At 36.3% G+C, this 26,234-nt stretch overlaps 1 protein-coding gene across 1 annotated transcript in view; it reads right to left on the bottom strand.

The window, feature by feature from the left end:
* Nucleotides 1-5,123: 5,123 nt before the first annotated feature.
* The window catches only part of Ptar1 (protein prenyltransferase alpha subunit repeat containing 1), a 46,928-nt gene continuing 25,817 nt past the window's right edge, over nt 5,124-26,234 (bottom strand). The window contains exons 4-7 of the mRNA XM_005388558.1: nt 25,547-25,651; nt 23,316-23,529; nt 16,211-16,515; nt 5,124-13,986 (exon numbers count right to left, since the gene is read on the bottom strand). Of these exons, the coding sequence (XP_005388615.1) occupies nt 13,644-13,986; nt 16,211-16,515; nt 23,316-23,529; nt 25,547-25,651 (967 nt within the window). The 3' untranslated portion in view covers nt 5,124-13,643. The remainder of the gene's footprint in view (nt 13,987-16,210; nt 16,516-23,315; nt 23,530-25,546; nt 25,652-26,234) is intronic.

Raw genomic sequence — 26,234 nt, 5'->3', positions numbered from 1 at the left:
TTGATAAGTAGCCAAGGCTGGCCTTGAACTTGTGGCAGGCGATCCTCCTGTTTCAGCCTCCCAAGTGCTGTGATTACAGGCACCACTGTGAACAGCTTATTTGCATTTTCTTGGATTCTCTACTAATAACTTCCTTCAAATTCGTTTTGATTCTTTCTTCTACTAAATATATTGTTGAGCCCTTTCAGTGTATTTAGTATAAGTGTAAAAATGTCTGTTTCCAGAATTTCTATTTCATCCCTTTTAAAGTATCTTTATAGCTGATATTTTCCTTTGGTTATTTAAATATGGTTCTTTAGCTCTTTGAGCAGATTTAAAACAGCTGAATTAAAGTCTTGCTGTAGTAAGAGTAATGTCTGTTTCCAGGCACCATTCCTTTTGATTGTTTAATCCTGGGTATGGGCTGTATCGCCTTTTTTTTTTTTTCTGGTACCGGGACTTGAACTCATGACCTCGCGCTTGCCAGGCAGGCGCTGTGCCGCTGAGCTAAATCCCCAGCCCCTGTATTGTGTTCTTGTCATGAAATACTTTTGTTGAAAATTTGACATTTTTAATAACAATGTGCCAACCCTAGCAGTTTCTCCATAATCCCCAGGTTTGTTGCAGGGTTTTTTGGTTTTGTTTATTGGCAGTGTTGTGTGGTGACATTTATGAAACACTTTTGCAAAGTTTGATATTCATTGTTGGTATGTCCACTTTTGTCTCTACTCAATTAGTACAGTGATCACTTAATAAATGGTAGATTTCTTGAGTCATTCTTCCCAGTTATTGTGGGGAGGCTCTGTGCATGTTGGGACATGCTGTCTATACTCACGCAGGCAGTTTTACATACCGGTTGTGCAACACCCGAGTCAGTAATAACATGAGAGCTTAGTCTTTTCAGGTCTTTACATGTGTGGCATGGTCTAGATTTGAAACGTTTTTCTAATCACATCCTTATTAGTGGTCTTTGTTTCTTGTCCCAACAAAAATCTTTGCTTATCTAGTAGCTTTATGGATTCTTAATTCAGTTCAATACTGAGGATCATTTATTTTTTGTGTATTAAATAAAGTTCATTCTTCCGTAAGTATATCTTTTTGTTCCAGTACTATTAGTTGATTTCCCCACTGCAATAAATGACTAGGTTCCTTGATTTAAAAAATCAATTAACAATATGTGTGTAGATCTATTTCTGGATTCTCTTCTGTTCTATTGATGTTTGTCAATTCCTATGATGAAAACCACAGTCTTGATTATTGTGGCTTTATAGCAAGCTTTTTCAAAATTATTTCTGTTACGTTAAATTTCTTTCACTCTCATATGAATCTTAAAACAGCCATCAACTTCTTTAAAAAGATGCATTGAATTTCTTGTGTAGTGCAAAATCCACACTTAGGTTCATATTAGGGCCCTAGTTCTGCCAATGTTTTTCTTCTTTTATTGTGATGTAAAAATTAGAAATGTGCAGTGTGTGTGTGTGTGTGTGTGTGTGTGTCTGTGTATGACGCAGAACCCCGCCAGCTATCTCTAAATTCATCAAATCCAGCGTCTTATGTATGTTAGGCAAATGTTCTAGCTCTGAGCTGCAGTGCTTTTTAAGTTTTATTTTGAAACAGGGTCTTGAAGTGCCCAGGCTGGCCTCAAACTTTGACCCTCCTGGCTCAGTCTCTGAAGTGGTTAAGTCCTGAACTTACAAACAAGTTCAGTGCTGGGAGAATGTTCGTTAAGTTGAATTTGTGAGTCTTATACACTTTGACACAAATATACAATGTGAAGCATAAAATATCCAAACACACACACATGGACACATACTGGAAATAAGCTATTTTTACTCCCGCAGTTACCTTAAAATGGTGGTACACCCGGCATATAGGGACTGTATGGAGTGAACGGACAAGTTACTAACTGGAGGCGGGCAGTGAGAGATGGTGGAGATAAAGGCTCGTCAGCAACAGGAGATGGGGACAAGAGGGAATTTTGCTCACACCAGTTTGGCAGCACAGGTTTTTGATGGATTCCGTTCTGTCCACCGCTTGAAAAAATGATCGTAGTAGTAGCTCTTTTGGTCTCATCACAGAAGACTTAGAGCACGAATGGCACAAAGAATAGCTTCTGCAACCTTTCTGTATCATTCTATCTTGGGGTCCTGCACCTCAAAAACTAACAGCGCCTCTTCAAGGAAAGAAAATCCCCTTGCTAGATCCTGTGTTGTGAACCTCTTTGGTTCTCCATCTGCATGTTACTCTTGCTCTCTTCAACTTTTCACTGGGCCTCTGGTTCCATCCGGTCCTCACTGGTCAGCTCGTGCTGCACAGCAAGGTCAGTGAGGTCGTCCTCTTGCAGGTCCAGCTCCAACTTCTTGCTAAGGGTCACCAAGCTGTTGAAGACCTCTTTGGCTTCCTTCCCACCTTCTCAAGTCCATGAACTTCATTAACAAACTGTGGGCAAAGGTTCTTCCAACCCCATTCATGGTGACAGCTGAAGCCTCATGCCAAGCAAAGTTGATGTCTTTTATGGCCTTGTAGATGTTATAGCTCTTGCAAAATTGCTGCAAGGTTGTTCTTGTTTTATCAGTTGCCATCACTGCCTGACAAAGGTGTGACATACATCATATTTTTAAAGTTTCACATTCATGGAAAGTCGCAATAACTTCCTGGTCTATAGGTTGTACGAGTGCCATGGTATTCAGTGGTAGATGCACTACTTTGATGTTGGCATGAAAGCCATCCATGAATTGGGGGTGACCCGGTGCACTGTCAAGCAGTAGAAGAATGTTGAAAGGCTTACCTTCTTCCAAACAGTATTTCTCTATCTCTGGGATAAAGAGGTGGAAAAACTAGCCCTGGAAAATAGCTTGTGTAACCCATACTTTGGAGTTACTTTTCCACACAACAGATAGAAAGCCCTTGCTTATGTTTTTGAGGGCTCTTAGGTCCTCTGCTGCTTTAAAGCTTGGCATCAACTTTTCGTATTTATTGTTCTGGCATCCTCTCCCAGTACAGTTCTGTCTCATCAGTGTTAAAGACCTGTTGGGGTAAATAAGCACCTTCATCAATAATTTCTCTAAGCGTTTCTGGAAATTCTTGGGCAACTATGGTATCTGCACTCACAGCCTCTCCACTTTCACACTGTGAAGGTTTTTTCTTCAATATGCATTTCACTGGGGGGGACTCGACACTGACGCTGATCCTGTGTCTAAAGTGAGAAGTTTTTCCATCTCCTCTGTCACTGTACCGCACTTTTTGGATATTATGGCTCACTTCATTGGCAAAGCAGGTTTCACATGTTCCATGTGAATGATTCACATTATAAGAATGAGAGACATCTACCACCTGTTTGCCTTGGTCCAATTATTTTTATTGTTGTCTCCATGGTTATTGCTTTGTACTTCCTAGCAGTCCCCTCCACAACACCAGCGCTTTTCCTGTTGCTTCCGGACATCCTGGGCTCCGACTGAGCACTGCACTACTGTACACATCACACTGAACAGTAAGCGCACAGCAGAGCAGCTGTGACAATGTCCGACAGACACAAGAGCTCATCTGCAATTTGTTCGCATCTACAAATGTTCATAATTTGAGGTCCGTTCATATCTGTGATAGTTTGCAACTTGAATGTTAGTAAGATGGGAACTTCCTGTTGCTGGTATTATAGATTTCAGAGAAGTACCACTACACATCCAGCTTTTACTTGTTCTTTAGGGATGTTAGCACCTATTTTTAGTTTCACATGAATGAAAATATATTGTACACATGTGTAGTTTACCTTTACTCCTCAAAGACCTCCGTATTCATAATTCTGCTTTATCAGTTACACTATGCCAGCACAAACTTTCAGCATTTTTCCCAATATTTTTAGACATGTTCACTAAGAAAGATTGGTCCTGCTGTGACTGGAAATGAGATTTTGGAAATTTTAATACAATTAGGATTTTATTTTACATACTGTTTTATAACTCTAAAAAATGTAACCTGAAATTTTTTCTCATGTGATTATTTATTTTTATGACTGTACATATCCCACTATAAGAAGCAGGCACTTGATTTTGCACACCTGTGAAATTTACACATTCACTGGTGCCTTTGTACTGGAATTGCTACATGAGATGATTTTTTTCATATGGAGTAACATACATTAAGACTTGAGTGTAGAAGAGAACTGGCTATTATTTTTTCCCTAAGGGATCTTAGGCAGAAATACTGTGAAATTTATGTGAAAATAAATCATCATCAACCCATTTATTCATGGATCGTCCAGTATTTTCTCAACAGTGTGCTGCTGAAATGATTAGGAATTTAAGAAATATGAGCATGCAATCTGTCGGGGGGCCATTTAAATCCAGCTAGCTCCCAGACACAGAAAGCAGATCTCTTGTGGACTGTGCTGTCAATAGTGTGAGAACTATATGAGGAATCTAACATAAAATATTAGTATATCAGTGTACCTTAATGTTAGAAGTGTAAATTTAAAAATATTAGTTTGTTGTTCATATCATGAACTGTGGGTAGGAGAGTAGAATCATGGTAGTCCAGATGATTCTAAGAATCTTTCTGTGAAAGAAAAGACATTACGCAAACTATTGCTTTTTTTCTAAAGCACAGGTTGGGAGGCAAGTAGCTCTCCAACATGTTCCATTGACACAGGGTGCATGATACTGTACTTCTCATAAGGAAATATTATAACTTCAAGTTGATGCCCAAGCTGGCTGTTTGGAAATGATAACTAATACACAGGAGCTGTCATTTGCATATTGTTTTTAACATACATTTTCTTCTTTTGTTTACAATAACACAGAACCGAAAGTAAAACTGGGCTTCCAACACGAGGAAAATGGTGTATCTGCCAAACGTAGATGAATGACAAAATAATATTAATAAACTGGCCAGTGCATCCTCCTTAGCTGTTACTACTAACCTTTCATGTAAAGCAATGTTATTAAGCAAAGCAATTGATTTGTTTCTGATATTTCTTTTATGCCCTAGACACAAGTGATATTTATTCTTTTTCAAATATAGACAGTTAAATTATTGGTTTCACTTAAACAATAGGATTCCCACCACTCCGTTTGTCACTATCAAAGCAATTCAATCAGTATTTGGAACTAAAATACCACAAGTAAAAATAAAATCACATGTAACACTCATTTTAGGAGATTAAAAGTTTACTTAAAAATTGCAGACAATTAGCAAAGATAAGACAAACACTTTTTCCTATTCATACAAATACAGTAACTTATAGCTGGCTTGGTACACGGTCACATGTTAAAAGTAAATCTAATGGAGAAAAAAATGGTTCATTCTATTTATCTGCCATTTATCATCATGTAATAAGTATACCAGTAACTACTGGAAAACAACTGCATAGAAAGTTTAGAATCCTAGCGCTGTTGGTTAATACACATTATATAAGAATACAAAAACAAAATAGGTACAGATATACAATTAACATGCAAGTTAAACTGTTATTTTGAAGAAACAGGACAGAATTTAGTAAATACAACTGAAAACTGTTACTAATATGTTGTTCTCATGGTATTTTACATGGCATAGAATTTCTTCCACCTTAAAAAATGTTTGGCAAACTAGAACAGGTTCTTATTTTTAGAGTAACTTTAAGAGGAAGGAAAACAAGTGGTAATTCTATTAAATGCTTTTCTAAACACTCTGAAATTTTTTTAAATGCCATAATCTCATGCTTCTCACCTCCAAATTTAAAACAAAGTCATGCATCGTATTCTCTACAACCTGCACTGTCCTGTATCGTAGTCCCAAGCCACACAGGGCTGCTGAGTACCTGAACGTAGCCATTCAGAACTGAGATGTGCTGGGATTACAAAATATATGTGAAATTTTGCATACAGGAACAACAGAAGGTAAGATATCGAATTAATAGTTTTACAATGACTGCATGTTGAAATAAATATAATCTTTTTTATCATGATAACAATATTAAAAATTACTTTGTGGGTCACATTATATTCCTATTGAACAGTACAGCTATGGGTAATACATAGTCATTATATTGGCCTTAGAATTTACCATCACTATTCGGGCACTCTGGGGTATTACTCCCAGAACACTGTAAGTGCACTCTGCACAAAATGTACTGCAAAATTTATTCTTCTTATGCCTCTGCAATTTGAAGATTTCACAAAATATGTAATCCTTAGAAAATGTCAATTACTATGAAAGAACTTCAATGCAAACTGCTACTATACTGGGGGAAAACAGATTTAAGAAATGCAGCAGTGCACTCAGTGAAGACAATTAGTACCACTGTTAAAACAGGTTAGTGAAACTAATCTTTTTTTTGGGTACTTTGAATTGAACTCAGGGCCTCAAGCTTGCCAGGCAGGCAGTGTGCCACTGAGCTACATCCCTGATGAAACTAATCTTTAATTTCTGGGATTTGACCTGCATCACAGATCATATATACAACCAGTCTATTTGAAGAAAATCTACAAGACAATCTTAAAATGGCATTGACTCCAATTTATGACCTTTAAGTTTCTTACTGCTGAACTAATAAGCAAGAGACTACGTGTCCAAGATACTTGGATTAAAAAAAATTTAGAAGATATTAAAGATATCATTACTAGTTTTTGCCCTTTTTCTCCCTCTCTTCTTCCTTTTTTTCTTTCTTTTTTACGATTTTATAGAAGAGTACCTAAATATTTGGCGTATCTATAATGCCTCATCTTTCCAACTCAAAAACAGTAAGTGAATCTAGTATACAGTCCATTATTCTCCTTGAACATAATGTACCAAATATAATACTCACAGTGGTCACTTCAGTCAAAAGCCAGCATCAGTCATGCATCCAGCCCTCCCACTAAGCCAGTGTCTAATTATACTCATACTGTACAACTGGTTCCTCATAGCTCAGGTAGGAATGTTTCCAAAAACTGTTTAATCTTTTTATATTAGGTAAACTGACAACATTGCTGTAAAAGCCACAAGGGAACAGGTAATGAAACTGTAGTACTGTATTATTCATAAAAACTTCTTCCTTGTATTAAAGATGTCTTGGGAAATAAGTAAGTAGAAAGTTATTTAACATACCTTTGCATTTTACCATTACCACGACACTGGAAAGCAACGAGGATTTAGGGAGAAATAAAAATAACCTAAACTAGATGGTACAGGGCATACCAATACAGAAACTGCAGAAGACTACAGCAGTTTTTCTTAAGAGTTCAGTTGCCTGTTTTTTAAGACATTCATTTCATCACATTTAGTAATGTGCCTTACACAGGAAGATACAACTTAAATTTTTTACATCTCCTGTTTTCAAACCATGTACATAAAGTATTTTAATTATATGTTACTAACTCTAGCCTAAAAACCCTAGTAATTCATGTCAAGTGAAATAATTTTTCAGTTGCTCATATATATTACTCTACAATATACTTCTCAGTGAAAAGATGATCATGGTCTCTGAAACTGCTGAAAACTCACTGTTAGATATTAGATCAATATTCAGTTATTTACTGAACACCTACCATGATTGTACTCTGTCTATATTCATTCTTTAACAAATAAGAAAAAAATATCTGCTCCAAATGCATGGCTTTGATGAAGAAGGACATGTACGAGCATTTCTGATAGAATGCTGTTTGAGTCAACATTTGGACATGTGAAATTATAAATCCTTCTGACATAAAAAAATAATCAAATGCATTATCTATCACTTTATAAACATAAATAATCTAATGTATGCTGCACAGTACTTTAAGGAAAGTGATTGGCAGACATAAAATAAAGGTTGATTCCCTGAATAAAAGGAATAAAAACCAGAATGATACGATGTATAAACCACTAAAGACTTAATATAAGCAGTTTATACAACTATCTAATCAGGGCAAACTGGTACTCGTGTTACACTTCCAACTTTGCCCGAGGGGCGGGGGCGCAGTTGGCCTAGTAAAGAAAACTGACTTATGAACACTAAACAAATACAAAAATAAAAATTCTCTGGATAAAATTCTTTGTAAAAATCATCATATAAATTCAAACTCCAAATGTGGTATGTGTGTGCACAGATACACGTATCTTAATTTTGCTATCTTAGAAGCATCTGAATTTCACTTGCAATGTTGTGGAACTGTGTATCTTTACCTTGTGTATTTGAATCTGCTTTTATATTTCATGTAAAATGGGTGCATTTCACTTGAAACCACCAAAAGAATGCAGACCATGATGAGACAGAACTAGTTTTTCCTCTCTAGCTTGTATCTATTCTGACTTGAGCCTACACCATGCAAGGCATTTACGCAATGTGTTCAACATGTACAAGACTTGCACATAAAACTCTCAGGGAAACAGAAGTCTAGGAAGCAAAACAGTAGTCAAATTGAAAACCAACAGTAATCATTTTCCTCAGTAGGATTTCTGAAAATTGAGAAGGATGTCAAATAAATAAACATGATCTTGCCTACCTCCCAACATGGAAAAATAATACGGAAGTCATTCCCATGGAAGACACACATGAGATAATGATCCGAAATGAGCCATAGGGTCTAAAGCAGCAAGGTGAACAATGAGGCAGTCATAGAGCATCTACTAGCTACTATGCTGGTAGTGGTTTATAAAAAATAGTATATATATATTAAAATGTTAAGACCTAGTAATATATTTAACTTATTTTTGCTTTTTCTTTTTTTGCCACTAAATATAAAATTTTGTTCTAAATTGACTACATCTTTTACACCCTGAGGAATAACAACAGACCAATCAAAGAAATATCAGGGTTAGCTTTGTGGATCCTACTATTGTCCATAAAGCAAAAACTATATATAGCTACTATTCTTGGAAGCACAATGTTTGACCAGCAGACTAAGCTACTGCCTTACATGATATATTTTTAGCAAAGAGTTTGGTTTTACAGTGCTCCCATGGCCTGGTACGAGTAGAGAGACAAAATTGGGAGCCTGAGGTCTCCCCTCCCGTACCAGAGCTACAACGGATACACTGGTTTCGTCTTTACTGTGAGCACAGCGTATCACTGCCCTTTAGGAATACATATTTAAGAAAATTCTGTAAAGCACTTTGGAATCTTAACTATATTTTTATGAAATTACAACAAGGAATTATTTGCTGTTGTGAAATACGAAATTCCTATCCCTCTCCCTCATACACAAATATATAAAATGACACATTTAAAAATTTATCTCAGTGTTTACTTTTTCTCATATCTGAAAAAAAGGCATAACCCTAACCCCCCCCCCCCCGCAACTATCCTATATCGTGCTGAATCTGGAAAGGAAGGAAGCTCCTTAAAGTAAGGCAAAGGATTCATTTAGGACAACCATCTGATCTTTATTTTGAGGCAGGGTGTCAGTTTCCCTTTGAACACACGCTGTATAGGTTTCAGGCTGTCTTTAATTGTGCATGTTATCACCCTCTAATGTGATGCCTCTAAACCCCAAAATGTTGGTTGTCTGAGAGAAATAACTACTTGGTATGATGCCTAAAAACATTTGCTAATTAAATACAGGGTATTAGGATCCTACCTTCTTCAATTAGTGTATCATATGATAAAATACCCCACGGGACCATGCCTAGCTATGGGAATAAATAATGAACCATAATCAGATATTTGATAAAACTTTCATACTCTGATTTCTATTTAAACATTAAATTCACTGTAATATAATAATTTCTTGCTTCTCTTAAAAGTTAAGAAAGGCACTCAAGTTAACACAGTAAGTACAGCTATTTTATGAAAGACACCATGTGGTGGAAGTAAAGTTATTGGGGTTTATTTTTCCTGCTCACGGCCTTAGTGACACTGAACTTGCCTGAATTTTTCAGCGCCTCCATAAAGGTCTCTAACTAATACAAAGAAGTTCATTACAGAGCATGGGCAGCAATAGCACAAAAACTGCTACAGTTTGTGATTCTATTTGAGGAACTCATTCAAAAGGCAGAAAGGTCCAGTTGTTACAGTGTTGTTCAAATTTCTTAGCATACTGTAAATATCTTAAAGTATCAAAATATAGTTTTCTAGTAACAAAATAACAGTAAATTGAAAAGGGTTTTTTGCAAAAAAAAAGAAAAAGATCCTGTTACTTCCTTTTACAATTAAAATGTTAGCATTGTCCATAATTCAAAGGAACTAGAGTAGAGACCATTATACAGTAATTGGTAATTCCACTTTTAAACTGCATTTAGCCCATTGTCAGGTATCATTTTGTGCTATATAAAGGAAAATTCTAAGACTGACGATTTGTAGCAATATTACAAGTTTCTCTCTCTCTCACACACACACACATACACAGCATGAACTGGTAGCTGAATATATCTAAATTACACCATGTTTACTATATATGCTGCTTTCCATAAAACCCCCAAATTTTTGTTTCCACAACTGATGTCACATGAGGCCTTATTTGAAGATATAAGTGGCTTTTAGTGACAATTTGTATACATTAATCCCTAGTAATAATTAATGAAGAAGGGTACAATCCCTAGCACTGCAAAAAAAAAAAAAAGATTGAAGCTTTTAACTTAAATTAGAACCATCTCATAGAAGTAAGAAATAAGACTGAAATCTGGGCCCAGAGTTTCTGAGGAGGTAATAGGGGATATATTGCTACGTATCAAGTCTTTAATCTTAAAAAATGACTCACACAGGGTTAGGCAGTATCTAAAAGGTCCGCAGTTCAGGTTGGAGGCTAAGTCACTAAACTCAAAGAATTTCTTCACTCTCTGCCCAAAGTGGCTTTCACCATCATAAGTGAGCAGAAAGCAGCATTCTTAGTGCAGGTGACTTTCATCTGCTCTGTGAGCTTTTAATAAATACAAAAGTTCAACTGATAAATCTAGAGCTACATTTCTTGGCTGAGATTTAACAAGTTAAAATAAGGTAATGAAATGAAAAGAACAAATCTAAATTAACTTATTCTAGATGTGATAGTTCTCCCTAAACATTATGAAGCTACAAGACATCATTTACCACAACCCACTTATTCTTCTCAATCATCATTCTTCCTACCACTCATGACTAATCTTTCCTTTCTTCAGATAATCAGTCATCAATAAGTACCTACTAACTCCTCGTAGTGTGCCAGGCACACAGTAGGACATGGAAATAATTCATTGCCAACGTAGATATACTTAAAAAATAAAAAAAGGTAGGGCAAGGGTTATGGTGGGCGTAGTTACAGATCTTATTGCTTTTTGCTTATCAGTAGTATTCGATGAAAACGTGTCAATCTTACATATTTTCAGAAAAATAAAACTAATGAGCCCTTGAAAATAGACATATTCATTTTACTGCATGAACTCATTTAGTCAAAGATATATTATTATGTTAGTGGGTTTAAATGTCAAGCACTTAAGAAAAAAACCATAACCATATGGGGCAATCGTAAGTTTTCTTGTGAATGAACACTCAAGAAATACGTATTTGAGAAATAAAGTGGCACACAAAAGTCACATACTAACAGTATCCTTTGGATATTTGTACTTTTTTACTCCCTACTTAAAACTTTATTTGGAAGACGAAGAGACCAAGGACATTAAAGGACCGCATGGCTTCAGAAAGTGGTGGGTTGCGCTTCAGAAGATATGAAGGCAGTTAACATGAGAGACGGGCAAGACACTGAGAGATACTGAACGAAAGGTATACAAAGGCATGGAGTATCACAAACATTTAGCTAATGCTCATATAATATTATCTGTAATCATGCCCCAATAGGTACTCAGGTCAAAGTATAAGAAGCCCTATTGTTTGGGATACTAAAAATGATGCTTAGAAAAAAGGTAATACTGAGTAAGGCCAGACTGTGGCAACATGTACTACTGGAATGGATGGAACCTCCCATGTCTTTTCCGGGTAGTTTCTACCCAACCCCCACAGGAGCTGAAAATCATAAATATGATTTTATCCACAGGTCTACAAATGAGATATCTGATTCATAATATGCTTTGTACATAGGGCCATGGAATTATGTTCACAATGGCAATTATTTTCTCAGTTTATGACAAGTATTTTTTGCCCTAAGAAAGAAGAGGAACACCTGTCTATTGGGACCAGGCTAGGTAATTTTTCTGCTGTTCTTAAGTGTGCCACTCAGTTCAACAGTCTGCCATTCAAAAAACCATGATGCTGAAATAAAGAACCTGTTTCTTTTCCCTTAAAGCAGTGCACCTGACTCAAGTCCAGACCTGCCATGAGAATGAGACAGGAAGGGCTTGCCTTTCCCTATATCCTTCCTCCCACTGCACAGATTAGGAAAATAGAGAAAGACTGGTAGTCACACTTACTGCTATAATTATTATTTAAATTTACACCCACGTACGACAAGAGACAGCTTCTATTCTTACAGAAACTTTTAGAGGGGGCAGCTCTTATTTCAATTTCCTCTGCAACTGTGCGTGTGTGTGTGTGTGTGTGTGTGTGTGTGTGTGTGTGTAGATGCATGAAATTCATTCAATAGAGGGGGTTAACAGCTTCAGTAGGTGTTCCTGATATTAAGACAGAAGGAAGAAGAAAATATACAAATGTGAAAGTGACAAAACCATGGAATTGGCAAAATAAAGAGAAAGGCATGTAGAAAGAAGAAACACACCATTTTATACAGGAGGGAAAAGCATGACACAGACATGACCTGACCCTTCTTCCACCCCTACACTGCCGACCTGAAAAACTGAGCCCTTGTTATTGAAAAGATAAAATAGAGCTTACAATGCGATACTTTGGCATGGCAACCCTGACAAAATTCTGTTTCAAAGTGTTTTGTTTCATTTTTAAAATCAAAGAGCTAATCTCTAAAATTGTTCTTTCCCCCCAGCTTTTGCCAACAAACTTTTTAATAAGCACTTGACAAAAATTTTGTAATTTATCCAGTATAACCTCAATAACTTAAATTAAGGAAATTTTTTTACTAATACATTTCTATATGTATTTTTCACTTTATATGAGTGATTATGGAAGGAAAAAGGCAGTAATAACTAAAAATGGCATTCTGGGATTTAAAAAACAAATTTATTTTATAAGGGCTGACTTGACTGTTTTGGTATATACCAAATATGAGGTAAAAACAATCTATTAAAAATAGTAATAAAATTAATTTTCCAGTACTGCAATTATATACACCCCTCCTTTAAGGTAACTATCTAAAAAATGGATTATATTGGAGGCAGTTTTTGATGTAAGTTCCAATACTTTTGACTTTGGTTATCTTAAGTCTGTAACTTGAATAGAACATGCTAGAGATGGAGAATTGGTTTATATTTCCCTATATCCATTAATCTAGCCATTTGATTTTCAAAACAACAGTAAGATCAAGTCCTTCTGTAGTTGTATTAATGTTCTTCAGCTGAAACACAACATAAATTCTTAACAAAATTTGCATACGTAGCAATTGAACTGAAGTGGGCAGAGATACTTGTGAATCAAATGAGAAGCCCCACATATACAAAGGATGAGGAGTAAAAAAAGAAAAAAAATAAGACTATTTAGCAGGAAGAAATTATGTAATTACTTTACCCCCAAAGGAATGCCAATTCTTAAAATAAATAGAAGATTTCCTATGGACCTTTAACCTAAAGGAGAGGAACACAGTCAGCTTCATAGCAAAGTTCATGCAACTATGTCAATGAGACAGGAAAGCAATATTGCACTAAAAGGGGAACCCTGTGGGATTAATCCTCCTCTTTCATTGACTCAAAGTCACCAGCCATTTCCTGTATGCATTGGCATACCTGGCTTGTTCTACATTCCGGCAAGTGGATAACACTTGATCAATAAACCTGTGCTCCATTTCTAGGCCCAAAGAGTCTGTAGCTGGGGTCCGCTTCAGGCGTTTGGTTTCCTGGGAATAGCCTTGCTTGCTACAGTCGTTCAGTCCATCCACTTCCATTGCTTGAGACAGATGGGGGCCTCCAGGGACGAGGTGTAAGTCACTCAGTGTCTCCCCAGGGCTGTCTGCAGGTGACACCTGTGTCATGCTGTGAGGAAGCCTGCTACTGAAGTGATGCTGAAGATAGAAAATATGCCGCCTATGATGGAGGAGGGAAAGAAAAAAAATAAAATCACATCAAAAAAGTCAAACTTTTGGGAGGAAGAAGTTGGTCATTTCAAAGTATCCAGTACAGAGTCTGCTGCCCACTTCATCATCCCAAGATATCTGGGGGAAGGAGGAAAAACAGCTGAAATGAGGCTTCTGGATATCTGGAGAAAGGCCTTCAACGCTAGCTTCCTGGTTTGTGAGAAAGACTACTACACTAAAGGCTTTTCAACAGGCATTTACTGAGATGATAACAACGACCTGGCACTGTTATTCTCTGATAACTATGATATGAAAAGTAGAAACAGGTCTTAGCCCAGTATGCCTTAAGTTATTATATAAATAAAACAAAAACCTTATTGCACTGTTATCTATTCAACAACTAGAGGGAGTAAATGGTTTCTCCACAAGCTTGGTTTATGGCCTTTATCCAATCCTTTTAAAAGTTACAATAATACATCTGCAGCTGTTGGTCTTATTATCTAGAAATCAACAGAATTTTCTTCTAAATTCATCAATAGTCTTAAAATGTGCTAGGCTCTGAAGACAGCATGTAAAAGATATAGTTCTTCCTTTCCCACTGAGGAAAGCAATGCTCCTGCCTTTAGAATCACCTGGAACTGTTTGCTAAAAATGAAGACCCCTGGGTCTAATCTATAAAGCTTTAATTTGGGGGCAGGGATCTACTATACATAATATGATAAAATGCATAGGTTCTAAGTTATATCTCATCGCTCATATTAGCAGCTCTAAGTCCCTAAAAGATAATTCTATTTGTGTACTCACTGTATATGCTGGAGTAAAGAAGGAATGTATAACGTTTCATTTTATAAAGGGTAAAATGTAAAGAACAGACCAGTTCTCTAATACAGTAGAAAACTAGCCTGTAAAACACACAGGTCATCCTAAGTTTTTTACCCCCTCTTACTCCAATTTTAATTGTCTCAAATCCCGTAAGTCTTGCTATTAAAATACTTAAACACGGGCTGGGGATTTAGCTCAGCAGCAAAGCGCTTGCCTGGCAAGCGCAAGGTCGTGAGTTTGATTCCTGGTACCAGAAGAAAAGACAAAAAAATAAAATAAAATGCTTAAACACAAAACAGCAACAAAGCTCTTTTAACACCAAACCAGTTTCAACCCCCGAATTAAAGTTTTATAGATTAGACACAGGGTTCTTCATTTTTAACAAACAGTTCCAGGTGATTCCAAGAGCAGCAGAACTCCTTTCCTTAGTGGGAAAAGAGGAACTGTATCTTTTAACATGCTTTCTAGTAAGATCCATTTTCTGTTTGAAAATGTGCATTAAGAGAGTCTTGGTTTTAAGAGAAAGGGAGAATTCTCTATTTATGAAGAGGCCAAAAAGGGGCAAGTGACTTCTGCCTTCTGAATACATTTAGTACGGAAATGAGACTGACCAAATTTCTTCAAACAGCCTACAAGAAAGCTCGGGGTAGTGGTGGGTTTTCAACAATTCAAGAAATATATACATTTTTAAAATGCCTACTTCTTGCCCAGTACAAGCTTTTTGTTTGCAAACTTAGAATCTATATTCATGAAGATGGGAGGTACCTCCAAACAGAAAAACACCCAAAATAACTGAAGTAAGGTGGCCACATATCAACTTCATGAAATTTACATTACTGTCAAATGTACTCAAAAGTAGTTTTTTCCTGTGCCTGAAGAAAAATTCCCTATACTTTAAAATTTTTAAAAAAGCGCTGTTTTTATTCTTAAAACCAATACATTTCCTAAGTAAATAATAAATATAGCAAACTTAGACTTATTCTTAGACTCTAATTAATAACCTCAATCCTGATTGTACATCAAAATTACCTGTAAAATTTGTTTCAAAAACAAAACAAAAAGAAATCATAGCACTTAAGTCCACTTAATTCCAGATATCCAAAGAGGAAGTCCAGAAACCTTTGTTTCTTTTTTATTTTGGAAATAACACAGGTTCTTTTGCTGCAGAATCAAGGTTTGAACACCATTACCCTATGCCACGGGAAAAAGCTGCGTGAGGACCTTCATATTGATGATGGTGATGACGATGATGATGATGATATGGTAACACAAACCCTTTTTCTCTCAGTCACAGCTCCACCATCAGATGATCACAATTCACAAACAGGCACAAGTGAGATATAGCAACATCTGCACCTCTTACAAGAACATGCCAAGTTTCACGCAGGAAATGCCCTTGTCCGGTCTCTTACCTATGACACCACAGGGTTTCATGTCCTGGGTAGGAATCAATAAGATCAGTGCTGAATTCCACTTCCTTTTCCAGAAGATGGGAAAGATTTATACTTGGTTCCTCTGTTGAAGCTGCTTCTTCTTCATCTTTTGGAAGACCCAGTGCTGACTCACTTCTCAAAGGGTTCTGCTCCAATACACAATCGTCTATCACAGTTTGGCTAATCAAAGACTTTAACAAAAACTGGCGGTAGTGAAATCCACTGTGGTCTGAAACGTGCATAGATGCCCAATGTTTAGTAGAAGACAGTTCATCAAGAAGAATCTTGCAGGAAGAAAAAAAGGAAGTGAGAAGAATTTCCAAAGGTTTTTCTCTCTCCATTAACACTTGTGATTGCTCTTTGATTTATTCCTTGTTTTTTTTTGATAATCATTCTCATCAGTGTGTTGTATACAATGTCAAGCACAGTACTGTCACTTAGAAGCTTAACACATGTTAGTGTCTCTTTTCCTTATAAAGTAATGGTGATTTTTTAAAACTACAGAATTAAGGATTTGTCCTTTTTTCCTGTGACCCTAACTACACATTCTGATTGACACACAGAGAAAAGCCAAATTCTAAAATAATGATAAACGTGAGTTCTCACTTACAATACTAATGTAGATGGAAAAATATAAATTCAGGAGTTATCTTGACATAAACTTTTTTCTTATATTTAATATGCATACATCTAACTGGTATGAATATGTACTACATCCTTGACAACAGACTCAATGTAATTATTTGTTCTTTACTACAAATGCCATGAGGGGAAAAATCACACTGTTTTGTTTACTACTTAATTCTAAGAGCTTAGCCAAAAACCATGACGCATGAATAACAGGATTTTGCCAGGGGTTGTGACTTTCACTACTTGCCCTAAACTCACCATAAATGATAAAATGTTTTTAAAAAATAGATAAAATTCAGCAGTAAATTATTCACAACTTTATATTACCGATCCTGAAAACTAAAGAAAAGCTGTATTTATGAAAAAATAAATTGGTACTGTCTTGGACAGGTAGCAAACATAAGTAAGTTTTGATCAGTGAAAGGTATTATCAAGACCCAACCACATTCTGTGAAAATTTTCAGACCTGCTAAGGAAAAGAGACATAGACCTGTGAATATACAGGCAGCACAATGCCAATGATGGCTTTATATGCTGTGTAAGGTCCCAGGCAAATGTCTTCTGTACCAAGATCCCTTCTCCACTTTTCACACAGCCCTTTTCTCTGCTACAGGAAAATGTTCACTTTTCTAAACTTCCACAGCCCTTGCGTGATCCTCTACATACACAAAAGAATTTTCTCTTTTTGGTACTGGGAATCGAACTAAGGACCTTGCACTTGCCAGGCAGATGCTGTGCTGCTTAGCTATCTCCCCAGCCCCACAGAAGAATTTTCTATACAGGTCTTCATGACCACTAAATTCTGCAGGCACTTTAGTTTCCCTCTTTTTTTTTTTTTAATGCTGCAAATATTTATTCATTCCTAATTGATGATTTCATGTCCCTAAACCCACTGGCACCAGAGTGGATACACAAATAATTTATGAATGAATGAATGAACAATTTAATGAAGGAGGTGATAAATACAAAGGAGTAAGATTCCTTAAAGTCAGGACATTCAAGTTTTATCATTTGAATTTTTTTTTACTTCCTTTAAGTTCTAATGAATTTATATGTAGATACCTAAATTTATTCTACAGGCAATAGAGTCTCTGAGAAATTGACAATAAGATCTTCTTTTACCGGTACTGGGAATCAAACTCACAACCTTGCACTTGCCAGGCAGGTACTGTGCCGCTGAGCTAAATCCCCAGCTAAGATCTTTTTTTTAATTTTAAAAGGTAAGCAAAAATAGCACCAAATAAACACCTGCCAGAAAACAAATCAATCCAATGTTATTACATTTTTGAAGAATTAGTCTGCAGGGCATTTAGGCTGTAATACAGCAGTTTTTTACTTCTGGTATGGCTTCTTAACCTGGTTGAAAAGACTAGTTACTTAAAATAAACTTATACTACATGAAAAACATTTATGTCTAACAAGATATTTCTATACAAAAAAATGGAATTTACTGTTCAATTTTTGAGGCAAAAATGGCACATATATGAAAGACTTTCAACAAAACCAATTTAATTTCTTAAAGAAAGTCTGACCCTTTTTAAAAAAATCTACCATCTTTTTATTAAGATATATTAAGATGAATTATTAAAGAAGAAACTTTAATCAGAGTTTCAGGGCATTTTCTTACTAGAACATCAAAGTATACAGATAAAGGCAATGGTGAAAAGACAGTAATTACTTTTAAGTCATCTTAAAGACATTATGTAAAGAGGTGATGAATGTCTTTATATCATATACCTTAAATATCCATATTCTTTCCAAATTACATATAAGAAAGAATGAATAAATGAGAAAACTACAAACACAGGGCTATGAAATAGAGAAATAACAGGTTTAAAGGAATAGTGAAAATACATATTACGGTCCTTACATCTTAAAAATATTTGTTTTTTTCTGATCATAAAAGTGATAAAAATGATCACTACAGAAAATTCCAATGACAGAAGAATATAAAAAAGCCAACAAAAATGACCCATTATCCTCTTAGCCACAAACCCCTAGTCTTAACAGACTGGTATATAACAAAGATTTCAGGCTTTTTTCTATGCATTCATGTGCAAAAAGTTTATTTTTAACACAAATTTGGAATACTCAAGACAGACTTTGTTCCACTTAAATTAAAATTTTTTTATGGCATTAAACATTATAGCTCTTGCATAGTATTTCATCCTAAAGGTAAGTACAATTTATTCCCTTGTTTCTAGTCTTGTATAACCTATGTGCATACCTAGATGTATTCAAGAGAAATTTCTAGATGTACATTTGCTGGAATAAAGAGAACAATACTGTAAGGTTCTTGATGTATATTATCAAAATGTCCCCTAGTAAGGTTGTACAACTTATATTTCTATTGGAAGTACATGTTAATGCCTATTTCCCATCAGTATTTCACTATTTTCATAAATAAAAAATCATGTTCATTTTAATTTAACTTCATTAGTTTTCCTGTTTCCTTATGAAGTTCCTATCTTGCCTAATTCTGTTTATTTATAAATTGCCTAATCTATTTGTAATATTTTTTTCTTATAAGTTTGCAAGAGATATTTATAAAGTGATATTAAGCCTCCATTTGCCACATATGCTGTGTTTCTATGAATATATAATTCCAGTTGATTTTGATTTTTTCCATGTTTATGCAGGTATACTGACAAAAACTGTACATTTAAAGTTCACAATATAATGATTTTACATGCATAATGTGAAATGATTATCACAACCAAGCTAACATTCATCATCTTACTGTTATCACTGTCTTTTTTAATGATAACAGCATTTAAGATCTACCCTCTTAGCACATTTTAAGTGTACAATACATTCTTAGCTGTAATCACTATGCTGTACAATAGTGGCAAATTTTTCATCCTAACCGAAACTCTGTACCCTTTGCCTAGTAACTCCTCATTCTTCACCCCACCCCTCGCCCCTGCAACTATCACTCAATAATCTGTTTCTGAGTTCAACTGCTTTAGAATCCATATACAAGTGTGATTTTGCAGCATTTGGTTTGCTTATTTCATTTAGCCTAATGCCTTCCAGTTTCTTTTTGCTTCATATAGGTTTTCAGTCCACTAAGAATATAGTTTTATTCTACATACACTGAGATTAAAAACCTAACTTAATTATTTTCTAAAAAGTCAATCAAGGGCAGCAGGTATGGCTCAATGGTAAAGTGCCTGCCTACCATGCACTAGGCCTTGGGTTTGGTCCCCAGTAGGACCAAAAAAAAAAAAAGATATTCACACCTAAGCCAATCAATTCTTACCAGCATCACCAATTGAACAAAGACATTTTTCATATTCATCATTAATGAAGATGGTAGATATTACATAATGAGATTTGCTTCTGGGCTTGGTGTTCTTTTCCCTTACTAAAAATCTATTTTTGAAATAGTATCATAGTTTTAATTACCCTATTTTAAACATTTAAACATCTAATAGCACAGTGTTTTAATCTTTTTTCAACAATTTCTTAGCTATTTTTAAAACTTCATTCTTACCAATTTCTGAAGCTGAAAAATAAATCAGTATTTTTAGTATATACACAGAGTCAATGCAGATATCCCTGCTATCTAATTTAAAACATTTTCACCAGCCCCTCACCAACAAAAACCCCTCATTCGTCTTACACGTCACTCTACACTCCCTCTCCCCAGCTACTGGCACTCAATAAATCTGCTTCGCCAATTCTGAAAACACTGGGTAAATGGAATTACAGAGTATGTGGCCTTTTCAGTTTGGCTGCTTTCAATCGGCATACTGTCCCAAGGTTCATCCACACTGTAAGATCAGTGTTACAACTCCTTATGACGGCCAGGATTCCATTCTATGAATATATGTATCACATTCTGGTTTCTTTTTCACAGATGATAAACATTTTGGATGTTACCACCTTTTGGCCAAGTAATTTGGCTATAAACATTCTCATACAAGTTTTGGTATGAACATGTTTTCAGTTCTTTTGGCTATATTCCTAGAAACAGACTATGGTAATTTTTTCTTTTTCAAGAATATAATATACGGGTTGTGACTATGTATATTTTAATATGTACTTCTATGTTTACTTTGAGGAAATGTGAAGTTGCTTTCCATAGGGACTGCAACACTGTATATTCTTAAAAACTACAAACAAGGTCCCCAATTTCTCCACATCCTCATCAACACTTGATACTGTCTTTATTTTCTGCCATTCTAGTTGGTGCGAAGCTGCATCTCCCTGCGCTTCTGATTTTCATTTCTCTAATGGCTGATGATGCCGAAAGTTTTTCCATGTTCCCATCAGCCATTTGTATATATTTTCTGAAGACATGACCGTAGGTGTTTGTTTGGGTGGCATATTGTATCAACTTATAACTGTCCAGCAATAATAAATTCTGCTTGGCTATGAGTCTTTCCTCCTACCCTACCCTCAAAACTAACATTATTTTAAAATTTACTTAAATATATGTTCATTTATTTTGGTTTCTTAATACAGGATCTTGCTATTATGTAGTCCAGGTTAGCACTGAACTCTCTGTTGTAGCCCAGCTGGCCTCAAATTATTAATCTTCCTGCATCGGTTTTGCCAGTGCTGAAATTATGTGCTGGGATTACATATGGCTGCCACCACACATGGCTTAAATATATATAGCACAAAGAAACATAAAATAGAAAATTAAAGTCTCATAATTCTACCCCACAGCACTACTAACCATTCTTTATTTCCTAACTTTTTTTCTGATTAAAAAAGAAAAGTCCGTAACAACACTGTATATGTATGTACAAATATATGCTAAGCATTTATTTTGTGCCAAGCAATGTTCCAAAGTGTTTCCTGTCTTAGTCAGTGCTAATAAATATCAAAATTATGTCAAGTCTGCCCCATACTTAGTTTTATAACCTTAACCTACTGTGAATTTTTCTTTAACAGCCTTCGAAATTTTTCAGTAGCACCACTCCTCCCGACCAAGAGACCAAGGTTTCTAATGAGCTCCAGGTAGATGAAGAGTCATTTCTCTATGTGTCCACTGTACCTTGGGCTTCCCTCAGCCCCTTCAAGCGTCACGCGGCTTTGTAACCGATGGTCAGCACCCTAGTTTCATTTGCTGAGAGCAAACTCCTTGTGTTTACTACTATGCTCACTGCACAGGACAAGCGGCTGGGAAAAATGGTTTTGAAACTTTTTCCAAATAAAGTCCACTGACTTGATGAAGTACATTGGCAGCCAACTTCACCTGAACTTCCTACCTACGGGAGCTCAGAGAAAGAAACTAAAATTTAGTGAGCTTCTCTGAGGTGTCTAGTACTTTCCACACATTAACTCTGTTACTTCTCAGCAAAGTCCTCACTTTAAAAACGAAAACATTAAAGCTTTACTTTCCACATAGTCTGTAGGGCAGAATGTGAACTCAGGCTGCTGTGACTCTCACGCTTTGCTTTCTGTTCTTCACTACGTGGCCTTCCCTCCTCAAGCAAACAGCCATGTTACCTGTAAGGGAAAGGGCTACTCTTGTAGAAGTAAAAAATTTTTACTCCAGGTAAAAATTTCTCTATTTGCCCTGGAAGAATTTCTGGCTAGCTAACAGGGGAAAGGGCCCTGAGAAGGGAGACGTAGAGGAAGTGGTAACCTAAAATCCCAGAAAGCTTCTCCATGCATCTGAAAACACCACTTGGGGCACTCTGATCTTCAACTTGGCCTTTTAACATTATTCCCAGCTTGTGAAGCTTTTTAAAAAAGAATCCTAGAATTCTTATGGCATTGTAATATCATACGAAGAAAAAAAATACCACACTTTAATATATAAAAAGGCACACAGGGGACACCTGGCTCTCATTCTGATGAACAATAAACGGTGGCTAACTCTAAGCCATTAAAATTCTCTGGAAATCTCCACCTTCTTCCTAAACTGCAAAGATTAGTTCAAGAGAATTCCTAGCCTGCATCCAAATAACCCCTGAACCTGTGGAGAATACTGACCTCTAAATCCCACCCTCACTCTGATTAGTTTACCTGGAATGAGACTTAGGCATCCCTAGGAAAATTTATAGGATCTGCACATGAAGGAACACCTGGGCGAGATCTGTTCCCGGCTCCCCTCCCTGCCCACCAGGTCAGGACATTGTGCAAAGACAGCCAATAGACGCAGCATCCTGACTCATATCACCAGAGGCTACCAAGAAGTAATTTCAATTCTATGACTTAATAATCTCTTCCTGTTTCACAGCAAAGCAAGTTGTACTCAGTCTTCCTCTACTGGCTTAATCTGTCTTTGGTATCCCAATGCACCATCCCAATGCCCACAAGTGCACTGATGAGGATATCAATTCTAACTGTCAGGGTATCTCTGGAGGTATCTGCTGTTAGGATCCTCTCGAGCTGCTGGACCATTACTCCCTCTACTTTACTTCTTTAAAGCTCTTCTGAAGACTGACACAGCACACTAACAGTGCGCACGGAGGCTGCATAATGATAGCCCTACCTTGGCATCCAGTTTAGCCAGGTGCTGTAAAACCCAGATGCGATGAGACCAGGCATTGTAGTTGCTTGGGTATCTCCCTGCTGCTTCACCACAGACCTCCATCTCTTCCTGTATTAGTCGCTGTGTCCTCTCTGCAGGAATTGTTCCTGAGTTTCCTTTGGTTACAAAGGAAGGCAAGGAAGCTTCCTGAATTAGCTGTTGTAGCACCCATCGCCTGTTAAGGTAGCATGTGGGAAAGAAGAGCATAAACCAAAGCCCATCAACCAAAGGGGAAAACAACCATTTCTCCTTATTCTCAATTTAATTTCCATAAATAGACAATGTAAAAGTAAGACCCACCTATAAGCCCAGGTTTGGGGGAGGTAAGGAAAGATTGGTATTCTAGTGTTTTTGAAAATAAACTTAGCACCATGAACGAAGGGGGATGGGGATAGGAAAGAGAGACCTTGCTATAACTTGAAAATCTGTCAAGAAGAGAATGTCATCAGTTCTAAAATGACAACTCCCAAACTTCATTTGGCCAGAAAATGTGAAGGCAGCTGGTTTGTGTGTTTTTGTGGTGATGGTGGTAGTGACACGATCACAGTTCATGAATGCTTTTGTTTGCAAACAGAAGCATTTGGCAAAATTCTGTTTTTGTCTGCAAATGCAGCATCAGGTGACAAACACAATCATGGCCATCTTTGCCACACAAACAAATGTGGCCATCCTTACCAAAATCATAGAACAAACTGAGTGTGTGAACCTGGGTACCACTGTGATTAGTGGCAGGTAATTATCAGACGCAAAGTCATGGTTCATGTCATCAATTAAGTGTGCCTGCCTCACCCTATGTGTGTTTGTTTGCAAATAAGAAACTGCATTTTGACAGCTTTCATTAAGCAAAATTTCCATATTACAGCATAAACTCTAGAAGGAAACAAACATAACACAATTAGCTAAACCATTAAGGAGGTTTTAAAATGTCTTTACCCACAGCTTTTTGTCTATTTAAGATTTGCATTAGCATTAAATTGAAAGTACTAAAAAGGTGTATACAATTACTTAATATCTTTGGTTTCAAACGTTTTATGAAAGCATTCTTTCAGAATAAAAATTTTCAACCCAAAAGTAGAGAAAATTGAGTAAGAAAATTAATGTCATGACTTTTAAATAACAGAAATTTTTATTTAACAACAAAATATTGATTTAAGAATTGCAGACACAGAGCAATGAACGGACATATACATTAATAGTTCCCACCCCCTAGCACCACCCTTTCTAGGCCTCACACAAAGTCTCTCTGAGGTTTGCTAGCCAGTTTCTAGTAAAATACAACTGATGATGGTTTGAAAGGAGCTGCCCTGAAATACTAGGCAAAGATTACAGCTAAAGGTACCTTACACTGACATAAGGTACTTAAAACGCCTAGGATTAAAGAAAAGTCAGAGTGGCTTAATGAAAAGAGATTTCTTCACAGTAACTTCTCCACTAATACCAATCAGCAAGCGGACACCCTCTATTTTAGTCAAATAAAAGTAGTTACATGTGGTCCAAGAGGAAGATGCTTAAAGAAAGCCAGGACTTGGAGACCTTACTTGCATTCTATCTTCTTGTCATTTATGATCTTAGTAACTTTAGTTCAGCCCATGCACAATTCATCTCAGCTGCCCTTAGCTTCCTTTATAATTCTATTTTAATGACCATAACCATCAGTACCACTATGTTTACCAGGAACACAATCTAATGCATTTAAAAGCCCAAAATGCTCAGTATGATGTTGAGTATCTAAATGCAATCTCCACAACTATACAGACAGTTAACAGTAGCTAATGTTTATTGAGTATTTAATACGTGCCAGACATTGTGGTAATGTTTACATCTATCATCTCATGCACACTGGATTATGAGACCGGTATAATAATTACTCCCATTTTACAAAAAAGAAAACTGAGAACTTGGAGAGGTTAGCTGCTCATGAGCAAAAGTGATAGCCCCTAGATTTACATGTAGATAATGAGCTTTAAAATTTATGCTGTGGGGGCTGGGGATTTAGCTCAGCGGCAAAGCGCCTGCCTGGCAAGCGCAAGGTCGTGAGTTCGGTTCCCAATACTGGAGAAAAACCAAAACCAAAAAAAAAAAAAAAAAAAAATTTATGTTGTGAACCAACATGAGATCCTGCTTCACTTGCTGCTCCTCCCTCCGGCCATTCTGAATTCTAAACATGGTAGTAGGCTGTAAGTTAACCACACCTGTGAATCCATGTTTCCGGGCTCTTTGGAAATTTTGTTAAGGCCAGTTTTCCCAGATGTAAGTCTTTAATTGGATTTAAGGTACCAGAGAGGATCAATTCTTTCCTATAAAAGAAAAAATTTGAAAAGCACTACATCATCTTCCTATTCAAACATTCTGCATGACTTTTAATACAACCTCATTATGAAATGTCAATTTCCACGAATTAAAATTAAAAAAAAAAGGACATCAAAAACCAAACCACTATGGTATAGTACTGAACTGTCATAAATGTCACATACAGTAAATAAGAATGTGTTCTCATAACCTCAAAATGAATACATAATAAGAGCTTCTCTTAGGTCAACAGTGGAACTTTAGTTAACTGTTTGTTCTACAGCAAAGGTGTTTCCTGGATTCTAACTTTAACATTATACGACTACACAGCAGTTATCTAACAGTAGTCAAGAACTGCTCCAGCTTCCTAGAGCGTGCGCGCGTGCGCGCGCGCGCACACACACACACACACACACACACACACACACACACACACACACACGGAAGCCAAAACACAGTGTATAATTGAGGTGCAAAGAAAAAGATTATTTATTGAATCATTATCCTGTTATTGTTTAAATTGTCTGTTCTGTATCTCCCCATATTTTTACATTTTTAATGTTTAATTTTATATCTTGCTCTCATTATATT

Source organism: Chinchilla lanigera, unplaced genomic scaffold (assembly GCF_000276665.1).
Source record: "Chinchilla lanigera isolate Chin_1 unplaced genomic scaffold, ChiLan1.0 scaffold00033, whole genome shotgun sequence".
In the NCBI taxonomy this organism is placed as follows: Eukaryota; Metazoa; Chordata; class Mammalia; order Rodentia; family Chinchillidae; genus Chinchilla; species Chinchilla lanigera.
Note: the sequence above shows the minus strand (reverse complement) of the source record. Positions and strands in the feature narration are given on the sequence as shown.